The 21,457-nt window shown below is 39.5% G+C and overlaps 2 protein-coding genes across 16 annotated transcripts in view; one reads left to right on the forward strand and one right to left on the reverse strand.

The window, feature by feature from the left end:
* Nucleotides 1-21,457, forward strand: part of Oprm1 (opioid receptor, mu 1) — a 279,617-nt gene that overhangs the window by 182,176 nt on the left and 75,984 nt on the right. The window lies entirely within an intron of this gene.
* The window catches only part of Ipcef1 (interaction protein for cytohesin exchange factors 1), a 169,004-nt gene that overhangs the window by 54,990 nt on the left and 92,557 nt on the right, over nucleotides 1-21,457 (reverse strand). For all 11 annotated transcript variants that reach the window (XM_017313967.2, XM_011243081.1, XM_011243080.2 and 8 more), the window contains 2 exons: nucleotides 15,291-15,364; nucleotides 13,902-13,973 (listed from right to left, as the gene is read on the reverse strand). In XM_017313967.2, the coding sequence (XP_017169456.1) occupies nucleotides 13,902-13,973; nucleotides 15,291-15,364 (146 nt within the window). The remainder of the gene's footprint in view (nucleotides 1-13,901; nucleotides 13,974-15,290; nucleotides 15,365-21,457) is intronic.

Genomic DNA, 21,457 nt, shown 5'->3' on the forward strand with positions numbered 1-21,457 from the left:
CAGAATATTAAAAGCAGTAAGGGAAAAAAAATCAAGTAACATATAAAGTCAGGCCTATTAGAATTATACCACATTTCTCACCAGAGACTATGAAAGCCAAAAGATCCTGGACAGATGTTAAACAGATACTAAGAGAACACAAATGCCAGCCCAGGCTACTATACCCAGCAAAACTCTCAATTACCATAGATGGAGAAACCAAAGTATTCCATGACAAAACAAAATTCATACAATATCTTTCCACAAATCCAGCCCTTCAAAGGATAATAAAGGGAAAACAACAACACAAAGATGGAAACTACACCCTAGAAAAAGCAAGAAAGTAATCCTTTAACAAAACTAAAAGAAGACAGCCACAAGAACAGTTTCCCAACTTTAACAACAAAAATGACAGGAAACACCGATTACTTTTCTTTGATTTCTCCTAACATCAATGGACTCAATTCCCCAATAAAAACACATAGACTAATAAACTGGCTACACAAACGGGATCCTGCTTACAGAAAACCCACCTCAGGGAGAAAGGCAGACACTACCTCAGAATAAAAGGCTGGAAAACAATTTTCCAAGCAAATGATCTGAAGAAACAAGCTGGGTAGCCATTCTGATATCCAACCCAAAGTTATCAAATAGGACAAGGAGGGGCACTTCATACTCATCAAAGGTAAAATCTACCAAGATGAACTCACAATTCTGTATATCTATACTCCAAATACAAGGGCAGCCACATTCATTGAAGAAACTTTATTAAAGCTCAAAGCACACATTGCACCTCACACAATAGTAGTGGGAGACTTCAACAACCCACTCTCACCAATGGATAGATCCTAGAAACAGAAACTAAACAGAGACACAGGGACACCTACAGAAGTTATGAAAGAAATGGATTTAACAGATATCTACAGAACATTTTATCCAAAAGGATATACCTTCTTCTCAACACCTCATGGCACCTCCTTAATTGATCATATAACTGATTACAAAACAGGCATCAACAGATACAAAAACATTGAAATTATCCCATGCATCCTATCAGATAACCATGGGCTAAGGCTGATCTTCAATAATAGCATAAATAATAGAAACCAAAATTCACTTGGGAAGTGAACAACACTCTCCTCAATGATACCTTGGTCAAGGAATAAAGAAAGAAATTAAAGACTTTTTAGAGTTTAATGAAAATGAAGCCACAACATACCCAAACTTATGGGACACAATGAGAGCAGTCCTAAGAGGAAAACTCATAGCCCTGAGTGCCTCCAAAAAGAAACTAGAGAGAGCATACACTAGCAGTCTGACAGCACAACTAGAAGCTCTAGAATGAAACGAAGCAAATTCATCCACGAGGAGTAGATACCTGGAAATAATCAAACTTAGGGCTGAAATCAACAAACTAGAAACAAAAAGAACTATTCAAAGAATCAACCAAACCAAGGGCTGGTTCTTTGAGACAATCAACAAGATAGATAAACCCTTAGCCAGACAAACTAGAGGGCACTGGGACAGTATCCTAATTAACAAAATCAGAAATGAAAAAGGAGACATAACAACAGAACCTAAGGAAATCCAAAACATTGTCAGATCCTACTACAAAAAGCTATACTCAACAAAACTAGAAAACCTGGATTAAATGGACAACTTCCTAGACAGATACCAAAGATACCAAAGTTAAATCAGGATTAGATTAACGTTCTTAACAGTCCCATCTCCCCTAAAGAAATAGAAGCAGTCATTAATAGTCTCCCGACCAAAAAAAAAAAAAAAAAAGTCAAGTGCCAGATGGGTTTAGTGCAGAGTTCTATAAGACCTTCAAAGAAGACCTAATTCCAACTATCCTCAAACTATTCCACAAAATAGAAACAGAAGGTACTCTACCCACTTCATTCTATGAAGCCACAATTACTCTGATACCTAAACCACACAAAGATCAAACAAAGAAAGAGAACTTCAGACCAATCTCCCTTATGAATATCAATGCAAAAATACTCAATAAAATCCTTGCAAACCGAACTCAAGAACACATCAAAACAATCATCGATCATGACCAAGTAGGCTTCATTCCAGGGATGCAGGGATGTTTTAATATATAGAAATGCATCAACGTAATCCACTATATAAACAAACTCAAAGACAAAAATCACAAGAACGTCTTGTTAGATGATGAGAAAGTATTTGACAAAATCCAACACCCCTTCATGATAAAAGTCATGGAAAGATGAGGAATTCAAGGTCCATACCTAAACATAATAAAAGCATAATAGAGCAAACCAGTAACCAACATCAAAGTAAATGGAGAGAAGCTGAAAGTAATCCCACTAAAATCAGAGACTAGACAAGGCTGTCCACTTTCTCCCTACCTATTCAATATAGTACTTGAAGTCCTAGCCAGAGCAATTCGACAACAAAAGGAGACCAAGAGGATACAAACTGGAAAGGCAGAAGTCAAAACATCACTATTTGCACATGATATGATAGTATATATAAGTGACCCTAAAGATTTCACCAGAGAACCCCTAAACCTGATAAACAGCTTCAGTGAAGTAGCTGGATATAAAATTAACTCAAACAAATCAGTGGCCTTTCTCTACACAAAGGATAAACAGGCTGAGAAAGAACTTAGGGAAACAACACCCTTCATAATAGTAACAAATAATATTAAATACCTTGGTGTGACTTTAAGTAAGGAAGTGAAATATCTGTATGACAAGAACTTCAAGTCTCTGAAGAAAGAAATTGAAGAAGATCTCAAAAGATGGAAAGATCTCCCATGCTCATGGATTGGTAGGATTAATATAGTTAAAATGGCTATCCTGCCAAAAGCATTCTACAGATTCAATGCAATCCCCATCAAAATTCCAACTCAATTCTTCACTGAGTTAAAAAGGGCAGTTTGCAAATTCATCTGAAATAACAACAAACCTAGAATATAAAAAACCATTCTCAACAATAAAAGAACCTCTGGGGAAATCACCATGCCTGACCTAAAGCTCTACTACAGAGCAATTGCGATTAAAAACTGCACGGTACTTGTACAACTACAGACAGGTAGACCAATGGAATAGAATTGAAGACCCAGAAATGAACCCACACACCTATGGTCACTTGATCTTTGACAAGGAGCTAAAACCATCCAGTAGAAAAAAGACAGCATTTTCAACAAATGGTGCTGGCACAACTGGCAGTTATCATATAGAAGAATGCAAATTGATCCATTCTTATCTCCTTGTACATTATAGAGGAGAAAGTGGGGAAAAGCCTCGAAGATAAGGGCACAGGGGGAAAATTTCTGAATAGAACAGCAATAGCTTGTGCTATAAGATCAAGAATCAACAATTGAGACCTCATAAAATTGCAAAGCTGAGCTGGGCGGTGGTGGCACACATCTTTAATCCCAGCACTTGGGAGGCAGAGGCAGGCAGATTTCTGAGTTCGAGGCCAGCCTGGTCTGCAGAGTGAGTTCCAGGACAGCCAGGAATACAAAGAGAAACCCTGTCTTGAAAGAAACAAAAAACAAAACAGAACAAAAAATTGCAACACTTCTGTAGGGCAAAAGATACTGTCAATAAGACAAAAAGGGCATCAATAGATTGGGAAAGAAATTTTACCAATCATAAATCTGATAGGACACTAATATCCAATATATACAAAGAGCTCAAGAAGCTGAACTCCAGAAATTCAAATAACCCCATTAAAAAATGGAGTACAGAGCTAAACAATTTTCAACTGAGAAATACCAAAGGGCTGAGAAGCACTTGAAAAAATGTTCAACATCCTTAATCATCAGGGAAATGCAAATCAAAACAACCCTGAGATTCCACCTCACACCAGTCAGAATGGCTAGGATAAAAAATTCAGGTAACAGCAGATGCTGGCAAGGATGTAGAGAAAGAGGAACACTCCTCCATTGTTGGTGGGATTGCAAGCTGGTACAACCAGTCTGGAAATCAGTCTGGCGGTTCCTCAGAAAACTGGACATAGTACTACTGGTAGATTCAGCAATACCTCTCCTGGGCATACCCAGATGATGTTCCAACTTGTAATAAGGACACATGCTCCACTATGTTCATAGCAGCCCTGTTTATAATAACCAGAGCTGGAAAGAACCCAGCTGTCCCTCAACAGAGGAATGGATACAGAAAATGTGCTACATTTACACAATGGAGTACTATTTGGCTAATAAAAACAATGAATTTATGAAATTCTTGGGCAAATGGATGTATCTGGAGGATATCATCCTGAGTGTGGTAACCCAATCACAAAAGAAGTCACTTGATATGCACTCACTAAGAAGTGGATATTAGCCCAGAAACCTAGAATACCCAAGATACAACTTCCAAAACACAAGAAAATCAACAAGGAAGACCAATGCATGGATACTTCATTCCTCCCTAGAATCGGGAATAAAATATCCCTGGAAAGAGTTGCAGAGACAAAGTTTAGAGCTAAGACAAAAGGATGGACCTTCCAGAGGCTGACCCACCCTGGGGGTTCATCCCATAATCAGCCACCTAACGCAGACACTATTGCATACACCAGCAAGATTTTCCTGATGGGACCCTGATATAGCTGTCTCCTGTGAGGCTTTTCCAGTGCCTGGCAAATACAGAAGTGGATGCTCACAGTCAGTTATTGGATGGAACACAGGGCCCCCATTTGAGGAGCTAAAGAAAGTACCCAAGAGCTGATGGGATCTGCAATCCTATAGGTGGAACAACAATATGAACTAAACAGTACCCCATAGAGCTCGTGTCTCTAGCTGCATATGTAGCAGAAGATTGCCTAGTCGACCATCATTGAGAAGAGAGGCTCCTTGGTCTAGCAAACTTTATATGCCCCAGTACTGGGGGACTCCAGGGCCAAGAAGTTGGAGTGAGTGGATAGAGGAGCTGGGTGGGGGAGGGTATAGGGGACTTTGGGGATAGCATTTGAAATGTAAATGAAGAAAATATCTAATAAAAAATGTGTGAAAAAAATAAATTTCTAGGTATCATCTATATAATCTTGGAGGAGAAAGGACAAACTTGGTGGTCCTTGTTTGCTCCTGGAAGTATTGTGTTAAAAATAACCAAACCCAGTAATGGCTGTGATGATTAGCTTCATAAAGTTGACACAACCAGGGCAGAACATCTCATTGAGGGCATTGCCTACATCAGGTTGGGCTTGTCTCTGGGGCATCGTCCTCATTGTTATTGATGTAGAAACATGCATCCCTTGGTGGGAAGCTCCATTCCCTTGGCTCTAGTCCTGAGCTGTATAAGAATGTGGAACACTAGGTAAGCATAAGACAGCGAGCAAGCAAGTGTCCAGGAACTTATTCTCTCTGCCCTTAACTGTAAATATGATACTTGAAGCTCCTTCCCAACAATAATAGACTATAACCTAGAATTTTAAGTGTAATAAACCATTTCTTCCATATGTTGCTTTTTGTCAGTATATTTTCTGATGAAGTTGAAGTGAAACTAGGACAATGGTTTTACAGTTATAAGAAATCATCATGTATGCAGGCTCAGACAAAATGGGCCGTATCATCATGAGTAGTAAAGTGAGCAGTTTAAGGACTATTATTAAAATTATCCTTTAAAGTATAAAGATAACTGGAGAGGTTCAAAAGGAAGACCCAGGAAGAAATTCATATTCAACTTATATCTTGTTTATTAGTTGGGAAAGGATACATTACACAGATTGGCAATAAGATTTGACCTTAATTATGATGGCAGGTGTTGAGTTACTAGCCAATAGGATAAAGGTATCTATGAATAAAATGCACTTAAGACCTACCAGTAAATAGAAATCTTCAAATGAAAAAAACAAACAGAGCTTACCCAAGATCATGGGTTCACTGATGAGTGGAACTCAACATCTGTTAAAAAAAAAAATCCCAGAGGGTCTTGTGCTAGCAGGAACAGGGACAAAGAAAAAAGACAGGCCCTAGCAAACCCAGAATCTTGGGATCACTGAGCGCAGTCTAAGCTGGAGAGCAGGTGGGCGGCAGAAGCAACAGCTTCTTGGACAGGGTCCCTTCGGGCCTTCATCCTCAGCCAGGAGGCAGAGCTGAGACCCACACCCCGGGCACTTTCCCTGCCAGAGGAGAGTCAGCCTCCAGGGAGGGCTCTGATCCCAGGACTCAGGAGGTGGATGTGAGCTTCAGACTTCTGTGCACCTTCCCTGCAAGAGGACAGCTTGCCTGCAAAGAGGGCTCTGACCACTGAGACTCAGGAAAGAGCTGGACTCCCAGGAGTGCTGACAGAGGCTAAAGAATCACGGGAAGAAAATGTTCCACCCAGAGACAGCTAGAACATCTAAAACCAGAGATTACCAGGTGGCGAAAGGCTAACATAAGAATCTTACTAAAAGAAAACAAGACCACTTAGCATCATCAGAACCCAGTATACCCACCACAGGGAGTCCTGGATACCAGAACACACCCAAAAAGCAAGATTCTGATTTAAAATCATATCTCATGATGCTGGTAGAGAATTTTAAGAAAGGCATTAATAACTCACTTAAAGAAATACAGGACAACACTGCTAAACAGGTAGAATTCCTTAAAGAAATACAGGAAAACACTACCAAAGAAGTGATGGAATTGAACAAAACCATCCAAGATCCAAAAAGGGAAGAAGAATCAATAAAGAAAACCCAAAGGAAGATAACTCTGGAGATAGAAAATCTGGGAAAGAAATCAGGATCCATTCATGTGAGCATCAGCAACAGAATACAAGAGATGGAAGAGGATATCTCAGGCGCAGAAGATTCCATAGGGAACATGGACACAACAATCAAAGAAAATGCCAAATTCAAAAAGATCCTAACTCAAAACATGCAGGAAATCCAGGACACAATGAAAGACTAAACCTACGGACAATAGGAGTAGATGAGAATGAAGATTTTCAACATAAAGGGCCAGTAAAACTCTTCAACAAAATTATAGAAGAAAACTTTCCAAACCTAAAGAAAGAGATGCCCATGAACATACTAGAAGCCTACAGAACTCTAAATAGACTGGACCAGAAAAGAAATTCCTCCCGACACATAATAATCAGAACAACAAATGCACTAAATAAAGATAGAATACTAAAAGCAGCAAGGGAAAAAGGTCAAGTAACATATAAAGGCAGGCCTATCAGAATTACACTAGACTTTTCACCAGAGACTATGAAAGTCAGAAGATCCTGGACAGATGTTATACAGACACTAAGAGAACACAAATGCCAGCCCAGGGTACTATACCCAGCCAAACTCTCAATTACCATAGATGGAGAAACCAAAGTATTCCATGATAAAACCAAATTCACACATTATCTTTCCAAGAATCCAGCCCTTCAAAAAAATAATAGTGGGAAAACAACAACACAAGGATGGAAACTACACCCTAGAAAAAGCAAGAAAGTAATCCTTTAACAAAACTAAAAGAAGACAGCCACAAGAACAGATTCCCAACGTTAAAAACAAAACTAACAGGAAGCAACAATTACTTTTCCTTAATATCTCTTAATATCAATGGACTCTATTACCAAATAAAAAGACATAGACTAACAGATAGGCTACATGAACAGGACCCAACATTTTGCTGCTTAAAGAAACCCCACCTTAGGGAAAAAAGACAGAGACTACTTTAGAGTAAAAAGCGGGAAAACAATTTTCCAAGCAAATGGTCCGAAGAAACAAGCTGGAGTAGCCATTCTAATATCAAATAAAATTGACTTCCAATCCAAAGTTATCAAAAAAGACAAGAGGGGCACTTCATACTCATCAAAGGTAAAATCTTTCAAGATGAACTCTCAATTTTGAATATCTATGCTCCAAATGCAAGGGCATCCACATTCATTAAAGAAACTAGATTATAGCTCAAAGCACACATTGCACCTCACACAATAATAGTGGGAGACTTCAACACCACACTCTCATCAATGGACAGATCCTGGAAATAGAAACTAAACGGAGTTTACATTTGAAACTAACAGAAGTTATGAAACAAATGGATTTAACAGATATCTACAGAACATTTTATCCTAAAAGAAAAGGATATACCTTCTTCTCAGCACCTCATGGCACCTTTTCTAAAACTGACCATATTATTGGTCACAAAACAGGCCTCAACAGATACAAAAATATTGAAATTATCCCATGCATCCTATCAGATTATCACAGAAAAAGGCTGTTCTTCAATAACAACATAAAAAACATAAAGCCAACATTCATGTGGAAGCTGAAGAACACTCTACTCAATGATACCTTGGTCAAGGAAGAAATAAAGAAAGAAATTAAAAACTTTTTAGAGTTTAATGAAAATGAAGCCACAACATACCCAAACTTATGGGATACGATGAAAGCATTCCTAAGAGGAAAACTCATAGCTCTGAGTGCCTCAAAAAAACAAAACAAAACAAAAAAAAAAAACAAAAACAAAAACAAAAACAAAAACAAAAACAAAAAAACTAGAGAGAGCATATACTACCAACTTGACAGCACACCTAAAAGCTTTAGAACAAAAGGAAGCAAATTCACCCAAGAGGAGTAGACAGCAGGAAATAATCAAACTCAGGGCTGAAATCAACCAAATGGAAACAAAAAGAACTATTCAAAGAATCAACCAAACCAGGAGCTGATTCTTTGAGAAAATCAACAAGATAGATAAACCATAAGTCAGACTCATTAGAGAGCACAGGGACAGTATCCTAATTAACAAAATCAGAAATGAAAAGAGAGACATCACAGCAGAACAGGAGGAAATCCAAAACACGAACAGATCCTACTACAAAAGGCTATACTCAAAAAACAAAAAACAAAAAAACAAAAAAAACAAAAAAAAAAACAAAAAAAAAAAAAAACAAAAACAAAAAACCTGGAGAACCTGGATTAAATGGACAAATTTCTAGCCAGATACCAGGTACCAAAGTTAAATCAGGATCAGATTAATGATCTAGACAGTCCAATATACCCTAAAAAAAATAGAAGCAGTCATTAATAGTCTCCCAACCAAAAAAAGCCCAGGACCAGATGGGTTTAGTGCAGAGTTCTATTAGACCTTCAAAGAAGACCTAATTCCAGTTCTCCTCAAACTATTCCAAAAAATAGAAACAGAAGGTACTCTACCCAATTCATTCTATGAAGGCACAATTACTCTGATACCTAAACCACATAAAGACCCAACAATGAAAGAGAACATCATAACAATTTCCCTTATGAATATCGATGCAAAAATGCTCAATAAAATACTTTCTTACGGAATTCAAGAACACATCAAAACAATCATCCATCATGACCAAGTAGGCTTCATTCCCTGGATGCAGGGATGGTTTAATATGCAGAAATCCATCAATGTAATCCACTATATAAACAAACTCAGACACAAAAACCACATGATCATTTCGTTAGATGCTGAGAAAGCATTTGACAAAATCCAACACCCATTCATGATAAAAGTCTTGGAAAGATGAGTAATTCAAGGTCCATACCTGAACATAATAAAAGCAATAATACAGCAAAACAGTAGCCAACATCAAAGTAAATGGAAAGAAGCTGGAAGCAATTGCTTAAAAATCTGGGACTAGACAAGGCTGCCCACTTTCTCCCTACCTATTTAATATAGTACTCAAAGTCCTAGCCAGAGCCATTAGACAACAAAAGGAGGTCAAGGGCATACAAATTAGAAAGGAAGAAGTCAAAATATCACTATTTGCAGATGATATGATAGTATATATAAGTGACCCTAAAAATTCCACCAGAAAACTCCTAAACCTGATAAACAGCTCCAGTGAAATAGCTGGATATAAAATTAACTCAAACAAATCATTGGCCTTTCTCTACACAAAGGATAAACAGGCTGAGAAAGGAACTGTCCAACCATACCCTTCACAATAGTCACAAATAATATAAAATACTCTAACAAAGGAAGTGAAAGATCTGTATGATAAGAACTTCGAGTCTCTGAAGAAAGAAATTGAAGAAGATCTCAGAAGATGGAAAGATCTCCCATACTCATGGATTGGCAGGATCAATATAGTAAAATATAGTAAAAATGGCTATCCTGCCGAAAGCAATCTACAGATTCAATGCAATCCCCATCAATATTCCAACTCGATTCTTCAACAAATTAGAAAGGGCAATTTTCAAATTCATCTGGAATAACAAAAAACTAGGGTAGCAAAAACTATTCTCAACAATAAAAGAACCTCTGGTGGAATCACCATGCCTAACCTCAAGCTGTACTAAGAGTAATTGTGATTTACAAAAATCTGCATGGTACTGGTACAGTAACAGACAGGTAGACCAATGGAATAGAATTGAAGACCCAGAAATGAACCCACACACCTATGGCCACTTAATCTTTGACAAGGGAGATAAAACCATCCAGTGGAAAAAAGACAGCATTTTCAACAAATGGTGCTGGCACAACTGGCAGTTATCATATAGAAGAATGCGAATTGATCTCCTTGTACAAAGCTCAATTCTAAGGGGATCAAAGAACTCCACATAAAACCAGAGACACTGAAAATTATAGAGGAGAAAGTGGGGAAAAGCCTCGAAGATATGGGCACAGGGGGAAAATTCCTGAATAGAACAGCAATGGCTTGTGCTGCAAGATCAAGAATCGACAAATGGGACCTCATAAAATTGCAAAGTTTCTGTAAGGCAAAAGACACAGTCAATAAGACAAAAAGGCCACCAACAGATTGGGAAAGAATCTTTACCAATCCTAAATCAGATAGGGGACTAATATCCAATATATACAAAGAGCTCAAGAAGTTGAACTCCTGAAAATCAAATAACTCCATTTAAAAATGGGGCACAGAGCTAAACAAAGAATTCTCAACTGAGGAATATTGAATGACGGAGAAGCACCTGAAAAAATGTTCAACATCCTTAATCATCAGGGAAATGCAAATCAAAACAACCCTGAGATTCCACCTCACACCAGTCAGAATGGCTAAGATCAAAAAATTCATGTGACAGCAGATGCTGGCGAGGATGTAGAGAAAGAGAAACACTCCTCCATTGTTGGTGGGATTGCAAGCTGGTACAACCATTCTGGAAATCAGTCTGGCGGTTCCTCAGAAAACTGAACATAGTACTACTGGTAGATTCAGCAATACCTCTCCTGGGCATATACCCAGATGATGTTCCAACTTGTAATAAGGACACATGCTCCACTATGTTCATAGCAGCCTTATTTATAATAGCCAGAAGCTGGAAAGAATCCAGATGTCCCTCAACAGAGGAATGGATACAGAAAATGTGGTACATTTACACAATGGAGTACTACTCAGCTATTAAAAACAATGAATTCATGAAATTATTTGGCAAATGGATGGATCTGGAGAATGTCATCCTTAGTAAGGTAACCCAATCAGAAAAGAACACACATGATATGCACTCACTAATAAAAAGATATTAGCCCAGAAACTTTGAATATCCAAGATACAATTTGCAAAACACATGAAACTCAAGAAGATGGAAGAGCAAAGTGTGGATACTGTGCTCCTTCTTAGTATGGGGAACAAAATATCCCTGGAAGGAGTTGTAGAGACAAAGTTCAGAGCTGAGACGGAAGGAAGAACCATCCAGAGACTGCCCCACCCAGGGATCCATCACATGTACAACCACCAAACCCAGACGCTATTGGGTATGCAAGAAAGATTTTGCTGACAGGACCCTAATATAGCTCTCCCTTGTTAGGCTATGCCAGTGCCTGAGAAATATGGAAGTGGATGCACACAGTCATCTACTGGATGGAACACAGGACCTCTAATGAAGGAGCTAGAGAATGTACCCAAGATGCTAAAGGGGTCTGCAACCCTATAGGAGGAACAGCAAAATGAACTAACCAGTACCCCCTAGAGTTGTATCTCTACTTGCATATGTAGCAGAAAATGGCCTATTCAGACATCAATGGGAGGACAGGCCCTTGATCTTGGGAAGATCATATGCCCCAGTACAGGGGAATGCCAGGGTCAGGAAGCAGGAGTTGATGGGTTGGGGAGTAGGGCGGGGGGAGGGAATAGGGGGTTTGGGGATAGCATTTCAAATGTAAATGAAGCAAATATCTAATAAAAAGAAAACAAAAACAAGCAAGCAAACAAACAAACAAAAAAACAACCCAGAATATAAAGTGTAAAGATGGAAACAAAATTGAGCCACTGGGAGCCAGGTCCAGAGAGCTAAGTAACCTTGATGTGTAACTTAAAGAGCCTGAACCACAATGGATCCCAATAATCTCACCAGAGTCTAACCTTCTCTTGAAAGGAAAGGTATTCTGCTGTGCAGGAGTCATTTTTCAGGCAACCAAGCACTCCAAAGGACTATTTCTCTGGGATGTCCTCTCTCACCTAGCCCTCGTTGAAGAGATGAAAACTACTTTGAAATAATCAGCCCCAGGACAGGTGGGAAAGATAGTAAGTAACAGGTAAAGCTACACAAAGCCTTGGATGCTGATAAAGTCGCTATCAGGGTGGGAGTATGTTAGCCCTGTCTCCCTTCCACCACAGACCAGAGCCATCCATATGAACCTCACCAGTGACTCACCAGTGACTCAGTGATTAGCATTCACCATCTTTGGGTTCTAAGTAAGTACTTCTAAGCAAAAGCATTACCCTCCTCTGGATGCTTGCAGATGGTGTCATTTCAAATCAGCTGGATTGAGTCACCAAGTGCCATTCAGCAATGAGTATTGATCTTTGAGGGATATAAGCCCTTTCTTTTGATCTCTCTCTCTCTCTCTCTCTCTCTCTCTCTCTCTCTCTCTCTCTCTCTCTCTCTCTCGCTTGATAAACACAAGGGGGGCTACAGCCAGAAAGACTGTAGAAACAGACACTCTCCTTGTCTATCAAAGATATATTTGGAGGACATTGCTGCTACCAATTCCTTCCCTGGGAGCTAACCATGGTTTTCCAGCGTTCTGTGAGCTTTTTTTGTCCTTGTCTGAAGAGATGAGGTGAGGGTAAGCTAAGTGGCTATTATAAATGAGAAGGCCCCCAGCTAGGCAGTGCTGCAGATGAGGTGGCCTGAAGCAGGGTTGGGAGGTGTTGTCATGAAAGGTAGCACCTTTTATTTAGCTTTCTAAAACAAGAAGGCAAAGAGGGATTATATATGGAAGATAAGCAAGGAACTTACCCTGTACAAATAGATAGCAGAGTCTCAGTAGAAACCCTATGAATGGAGGAATTATAGAGGTGGAAGGGGTTGACTGTTAATGCCCAGCATCTTTGGCAATGAGGCATACTATAGATGTTTCATAGACCTTAAGTTTTATATGATGGTCTTAAAGACATCTAGAATAGGCCTTTTAGGTTAGTAAGATGTCCTTGATGCCTCAAGGCAGCACCTAACAGACAGCTTTATTCAAATGACAGCTGATGCAATGCATCTTCATCTAAACCAGGAGTGATGTGGGAATTGAATGCATCGGCCTAACCGAGCATGCAAGGATATTTTTTAAAGTTGGGTGCACCAGAAATAGATGCTCAGGGTGATACATGAAGAAGCAGGCAATAAGTCCATGAGCCTTTTGAGATAATCACACAGTACGTGCTACAGACAGCAGAGACGGGGTGAGGATCAGAAGGCTATGATACTGGTTCCAAGTCTCCTTGGGGTCCTTCTCCTTGGGATGTAAAATTTTAACTTAAGTTCTCTTCTCAGTGGCTCCTTTAGAAGAATCTCACAGCTACTTCCTAAAAGAGCCATTTGGATAAGTGTACTTCCCCCAAAGGACCACAAGTGCTAGAGAAAAAAGCAAGATATCGGTCTCACAATTGCTAAAGAAATTAACTAACAGAACAAGATTAAGTAATGGAAATAAATAGGACAGTAACTGATGTGATCATTTGCTTTAAACTCTAATGTCAGACCAAAGTAAGTTCACCCTCTTAGGGACTCAGTCCACCATTTCATCTACTTACACATTCATTTCCTGCAAATTCTCTGCTGCAAAGTAGAAGGCTTTGATCTGTGGGTGATTGATCTTAAATGCACTAGAAAAAAAGAAAAGCACACATGTGTTAGTGTTTTTAAAGTAATTGTTATACTAAATGCCTATTATATAGTCCTGATTTCACTTAGTAAAGTGAGAGTCACTTTATCATGTCAGAGCTGCTTTTTAGTCACTCAAGAGTTTCCATTTATGTGTGTGTGTGTGTGTGTGTGTGTGTGTGTGTGTGTGTGTGTGTGTGTGTGTTTCACCTGCTATATAATTGTATAGAGACAATTAAATTCACGAGTCCCTGAGTTGTCACTTAACATTATTCAAATCTAATCATTCTAGCAAGATATTATTTACATTCAACCAAATATACAGTGGCATTTTATTTATAGGAAAACAATCAGGTATGCAACTTCCATGTCCTTATGACTCTTCAGAAGCCATAGATCAGGGGCACTGTATTTGTAAAGGAAAAGTGTGTGCTCATATTAGTTAAAGGAAATTTATGACCCACCCATGACAGCAAGCAGAATGTTCCCACTTACACCAGAAGATCTACAGAGCAGGACAGAGTTTTGGGTCTTGGGGACTGTTGTTTATTTGTTTGTTTGCTTGTTTTGTGACCAATCAAAAAATCAAGAGCATCAACACAATCAATACAGAGCAAAACACAGCTGTTACACTGTATAACAAAGAATAAAAGCTAACACTGGCTCCTAAGACAACTCACTGCTGGTTAATGAAGAAACATCCCTTTCCGATAATATGGGAGAAGGCAATTGAAGAAAGAAGAGAAAGATAAGAGAAGACACAAAAATATGTCACACTCAGATGCTCTCTTGAAAGGACCATGGGACCAGAGTGTATATGCAGCTCTCCAGGCAGCTCTGAACTGTTTCCAGACCCTATAGGCTCAGCGCTTGTGAGCAGAACAAAAAGAATGAGCTGAAACCCCCTTCATTTCCATCTCTGCTCACACTTAATCTACAGCAGGGTGCAATCCCAAACTAAACGCATCAGAGCACTGAGTGGTAAGGTCTTAATACCATGCGCCAAGATGCTCTGCTCTTGCTGTAGGGTCTGCACTTCTGTCTGCTTAGCTATTTGTGGATTCCCTTGCATTTGGGGTGGGGGAGTTAAAACCCATCCACTCTCCAGGTCAACATATCTGAAAATGAGGAGTAAACCATTTCTATGTACACTTTCTATGAGCATACATTTATACAGTTCCAACTCACAATGCTCAAAATTCCCAGACATTTGAATTCTACCTGCACCCACTTACAAATCACCCCATTGCTAGGTGAACTTTGAAAATTGTTATGATCCTGGACCAGGGCCTTGTGGGAACAGGGGAAGTACAACTTACTTTTTTTTCTTGCATTCAGAGGCTCTTTCCACTGTGAAATCTGAAAGGTTGACAAATCCATCTGCTTTCTCTGCCTGAAACACACAGCACATACATTAATAAATGCTGGGATTCTAGCCTGGTGTACTGACAACGAATAGCGAGGGTATAAGTGAAATAAAGTAGAATCCACAAGATGTCTGTGAAGTAGCCATGGGCTTAGATACGCCATTTATAGGAGAAAAGGAATGTCCATGAGGTAGTATCAACTAGCCATGGATTTTGATATGCCATTTATAGGAGAAAAAATATTCTAAAAAACATAAACAGAGTACTCTCATAAGAAATGACAAGATACACCTTAGGGATGGTCAATATACAACAGGCTCCGTCCCTGTCCCTGCCCCACTTCTGGCCTCATGAAACCCACAAAGTTAACCCACCCACGTCCTGCTTCCTGCTAAACCTAGAGGCAGGCTCAGCATCATTTTCCCCCCACAAGTGTGGTGAGCCACAAGCACAGGACATGAAACCTAGTTAGCAGTCTTGAGATGGTGGACAGAGCCCAGACCTTAAAGTTGGCAAACCCACAGATACACACCTCTCTGGCTGTCAGGACATCAGTGAGCCAGGATAAACAAAACACTTAACACTCAACAGGGATGATCTTCTTCCCCAAGTCTTTAGGCAGTGCCCAATCAGAGCCACATCTTGTGAACCCCTAGTGCCATGGGTTGATTCTTATAGAAGAGAGTCCTCAGGAAAGAAAGACACTTTGGATGGCATAGAAGGCATGTTGGTTTATATCACTGGTTCGCAACTTTCCTAATGCTGTGACCCTTTAATACAGTTCCTAACCATAAAAATATTTTCATTGCTACTTCATATCTGTAATTTTGCTACTGTTAGGAATCTGTATTATGTAATAATGTAAATGTCCATGTTTTCTGATGGTCTTATCCCTGTTAAAAAGGGTCGTTGGATCACAAAAGAGACTCGACCCATAGGTTGAGAACCTCTTTAGCAAACCTAAAAATCAAACCCTTCACAGGAAGTGTGACCAAGGTTCTACCTCTCTATGAACCAGTTGACTTATAACATATGAATAAAGCTGAGATGGTCTGCAATGAAGTTGGATCATTTGTCATAAATGGAGCGCCGGTCTCTTTTCATACTCACTAGCATCCCTGAGCAGAGAAACACAATTAAAAAAACAAAATGGAACTGAAGTGGCAGATATTGGGAGGTGATTAAAATTTTATTTTAGAAACAGAGTATTAATTTTAAAATCAACTAGGTGTTAAAATTTCCCCACGGTGATTTTAGTTGACTTTGATTTGTTTTGTTTTGTTTTGTTTGGTCTCAGTTCCAAATCACTGAGTAATCAACTTATTTTTTCTTCAGAAAAATTAAACTGTAAAATAGTCAACTCCATTCCTAGCCTCTGTCTCCTACAAGACTAGATTTATCTAAGTATGCATCTCCATGTTCTCCCTTATGAGAATAAAAACTCAAGGTTAGTGAAAACTTCTCTCTTTAAAATATTTATATGCATGTCCATACACTGAGTGCATATTTAGATACATAGTTTATTAATGGGCCATTTAGTCACTTCATGGTAGCTTCACCAATCTCATCTTTTAAAAAAAAGTATTCAAGGAATGTACAATGTATGAGTTGATATTTTATATAACGTATAATGTTTCCTGTGATTATATGAATAAGTGTAATTTTGGGGAACCCAGGTCCCATCAATTCCATTGCTAGAAACATATCCAAAACAACCAAATTCAGGTTGCTCAGGTATACAAGCACAGTCACAGAAACACCATTCACAATAGGCAGCGGACTATAACAAACAAAATGACCATCAATAAACAATCTGAGGTAAATCCACACAGAGAAATATTATATATAGCCATAAACCGCATGAAAGACTGACATATGCTGTGTAGATAAGCCATGAAAATATTATGTTAGGTGAAAGATTTTAGTCACAAAAGATCACAAATTATTTGATTCCATTTATATAAAGTATTCAGAATAAGAAATACATAATGGAGAAAGAAAAAAAAAGCTATGTCTCCAGACCCTAGGGAGTGAAGAATTGGGTATAACTTGTTTGAAGGGAGTAGAGTTTTTTCTTGGAAATATTGCAGAACTAGATAGAGGTTGTTGTAGAGTATTGTGAATGTACTAAATGTCCACTCAAGTACTGACTCCATGGTTCATTTTCTTTCTGTAAAATGGCCATATTCATAAAATATCAGTGTGATGCTAAAATATTTTCATAAAAATTCCCACAACTGGTCTTGAGAAAAACAACCACTTCTATTAAGTATTTGTCACCACCTCCCCCTAACATATATCTCCATACAAGTTGTTATAGATTCTATGAAGCCTCAATACTTCCTTTGCTGAGTCCCATCCAACTCTTCTGTAACCTCTCCTGTGCCTCCTGGTTTAGCTTCTCTGATACACAATACTACTGCTCACCTTGCCTCTAGCTACCCCCTCTTCTGAAGCTTTCATGGGGTCTTCTGCTATTTCTCAAGTATCAGGGTTCCTTGGGGTTCAGTCCATAAACCTATACCCTCTCCATTCCAGCAACTCTGGATGGGTAACTTGTGACCTTCCCATGAATTCATATATCATCTGGACACACATGTATCCAAAATCTATAACTTGAATTAAGTTCCATCCTGTCTCCCCTTGCCTAGATTTATAATGGCCTAGAATAGGGTGGCTGAGATGTTCCTTTTGGACTCCATGCACACATATGGGACCATACGTGCCACAAACACATGATGAAAAATGAATAACTGTGTCAAGCCATCTGGGAACTAAGGTTTTTCGCATGAGGGTGAATTCTTATTTTTCTGGAGACTGTTTTGCCTGCTGAGAGAAGAGGTTGTTGTCAAAGAAGGTAGCCCACACGCTGGGATCGTTTTGCATACAAGCACTAAGCCTTCTGCTTCTCCATCCTACAAGCTCTATGTGGTCCTTGCTAGAAGCTAAGCAGGTCCCAGCACCAGCCTTTAGGAACTATATAATCATCCCTTTTCTTTATGAGCTCCCTAGCCTCCAGGATTTTGTTATAGAAGATGAACTGAGACAATCCTTCCCAGAATTCATGCAGGGAAATACATACGTCTGTTACGGTTGCACCTTCCACAAATGGCTCATTATCTATTCCTATCATGCCATACCATGTTCAGCACCGTTAACATTTTGTTGTTACTGCAGAAGCCTCCAAAACCAGACCTCCTCTTTCTAATTCTTTTCTTCAATCCAATATAGCATCCAAATAGCAGCCACAGCAAATCTCCACATCACGAACATGCTTCAAGTCACTTCTCTAATTAAAACCCTGCATGGTTCCCAGTTGCTCTTGGATAAAGCCTAAGTGTCTCAGCAGAAAGCCCTTTATGACCGAGCCCTAATGAATTCCACAATTCCATCTTCTCCAATGATGCTGTCCTCTATTCAACCAAAAACAAACTGGAAAATTAAAACAAAGAAAACTACATTCTTACAGAGTTAAGTTAGAGCTAACACACAATTTTTGTCATAACATATGCCTCTAAACAATTTAATTGCAATGCCATAAGGTCATTTTATATGTCGATAATATGTAACTCAACCAAACAGGGGATTGAAAGATGTTCAGTTGGTAAAAGTGCTTGCCACACAGGCATAAGGATTTAGGTTCAATCTCAAAGACCCATGTAAAAAGCTGACCACAACAACACACAACAATAATCCAAACACTGGAGAAGCAGAGGTTGAAAGATCCCTGGGCCTTACAGATCACTACGTCTATTCTAGTCAGGGAACTTCATATTTAGAGAGAGAGCCATATCTAATGACTTCTTTTGTGATTGGGTTACCTCACTAAGGATGATTAGCCGAGAAACTTAGAACCCAAGATACAATTTGCAAAACACAAGAAAATCAAGAAGAGGGAAGACCAATGGGTGGATACTTCATTCCTCCTTAGAATAGGGAACAAAACACCCATGAAAGGAGTTACAGAGACAAAGTTTGGAGCTAAGACAAAAGGATGGACTCTCCAGAGACTGCAGCACCCAGGGATCCATCCCATAATCAGCCACCAAACAAAGACACTATTGCATATGCCAGCAAGATTTTGCTGAAAGAACCCTGGTATAGCTATCTCATATGAGGCTATGCCAGTGCCTGGCAAACACAGAAGTAGATGCTCACAGTCATCTATAAAATGGAACACGGGACCCCCAACGGAGACGCTAGAGAAAGCACCCAAGGAGCTGAAGGGGTCTGCAGCCCTATAGGTAGAACAACAATAGGAGCTAACCAGTACCCCCAGAGCTCATGTCTCTAGCTGCATATGTAGCAGAAGATGGCCTAGTCAGCCATCACTGGGAAGAGAAGCCCCTTGGTCTTGCAAACTTTATATGCCCCAGCACAGGGGAAAGCCAGGGTCAAGAAGTGAGAGTGGGTGGGTAGGGAAGCAGGGCAGGGGAGGGTATAGGGAACTTTCTGGATAGCATTTGAAATGTAAATAAAGAAAATATCTAATTTTTTAAAAAAGAGAGAGGAGAGAGAGCCAGCCATATGAAAAGGTAAGGTGGAAAGCAATTGAGAGACACACCCATATACATGCACACGCTGCGTGTACACACACACACACACACACACACACACACACACTAAATAAATGTAAGAATAAATAATAAAAGAATTGCAGAGTTTGCCTTATTTAAAAAAAAAAATCAATTATGTTATGTGAACATGTTTTTGTTTCCATCCCAGGTGTGAGATATAGAGCTGCTGCTTCAGAGTGTCCACAGCAGCAGACTATTTGGCTCATGCATGCTGTGGCAGGGACAGGCCTCTGCCAGATGTAGAGAGTTTAATTCGGAGACCTCTTATAAGAAAATAAATACCAGAACCCAGAGAGGAACTAGAAAGCTGATGGGGGGGGGGGGGGAAGCATGGCTGTTCCCCCTGCTAATTCCTGCTCATGCTGTTACTGATGATGATGACGGTTGAGAGAAAAGACATGAGAAGAAGTTGGAGATATCCTCACTGATAAAAGAACCTCTGGTGGAATTACCATGCCTGACCTAAAGCTGTGCTACAGAGAAATTGTGATAAAAATTGCATGGTACTGGTATAGCGACAGACAGGTAGACCAATGGAATAGAATTGAAGACCCAGAAATGAACCCACACACTTATGGTCACTTGATCTTTGAAAAGGGAGCTAAAACCATCCAGTGGAAAAAAGACAGCATTTTCAACAAATGGTGCAGGCACAACTGGTTGTTATCGTGTAGAAGAATGTGAATTGATCCATTCTTATCTCCTTGTACTAAGATCAAGTCTAAGTGGATCAAGGGACTCCACATAAAACCAGAGACACTGAAACTTATAGAGGAGAAAGTGGGGGAAAGCCTCGAAGATATGGGCACAGGGGAAAAATTCATGAGTAGAACAGCAATAGCTTATGCTGTAAGATTGAGAATCGACAAATGGGACCTCATAAAATTGCAAAGCTTCTATAAGGCAAAAGACATGGTCAATAAGACAAAAAGGCCACCAACAGATTGGGAAACGATCTTTACCAATCCTAAATCAGATAGGGGACTAATATCCAATATATATAAAGAACTCAAGAAGGTGGACTCCAGAAAATCAAATAATCCCATTAAAAATGAGGCTCAGAGCTAAACACAGAAATCTCACCTGAGGAATACTGAATGGCTGAGAAGCACCTGAAAAAATGTTCAACATCCTGAATTATCAGGGAAATGCAAATCAAAGCAACCCTGAGATTCCACCTCACACCAGTCAGAATGCCTAAGATCAAAAATTCAGGTGACAGCAGATGCTGGCGTGGATGTGGAGAAAGAGGAACACTCCTCCATTGTTGGTGGGATTGCAAGCTTATACAACCACTCTGGAAATCAGTCTGGTGGTTCCTCAGAAAATTGGACATGGTACTACCAGAGGATCCCGCAATACCTCTCCTGGGCATATATCCAGAAGATGTTCCAACTAGTAAGAAAGAAACATGCTCCACTATGTTCATAGCAGCCTTATTTATAATAGCCAGAAGCTGGAAAGAACCCAGATGCCCCTCAACAGAGGAATGGATACAAAATATGTGGTACATTTACACAATGGAGTACTACTCAGCTATTA

This window comes from Mus musculus, chromosome 10 (genome assembly GCF_000001635.26).
Source record: "Mus musculus strain C57BL/6J chromosome 10, GRCm38.p6 C57BL/6J".
Taxonomy (NCBI): domain Eukaryota; kingdom Metazoa; phylum Chordata; class Mammalia; order Rodentia; family Muridae; genus Mus; species Mus musculus.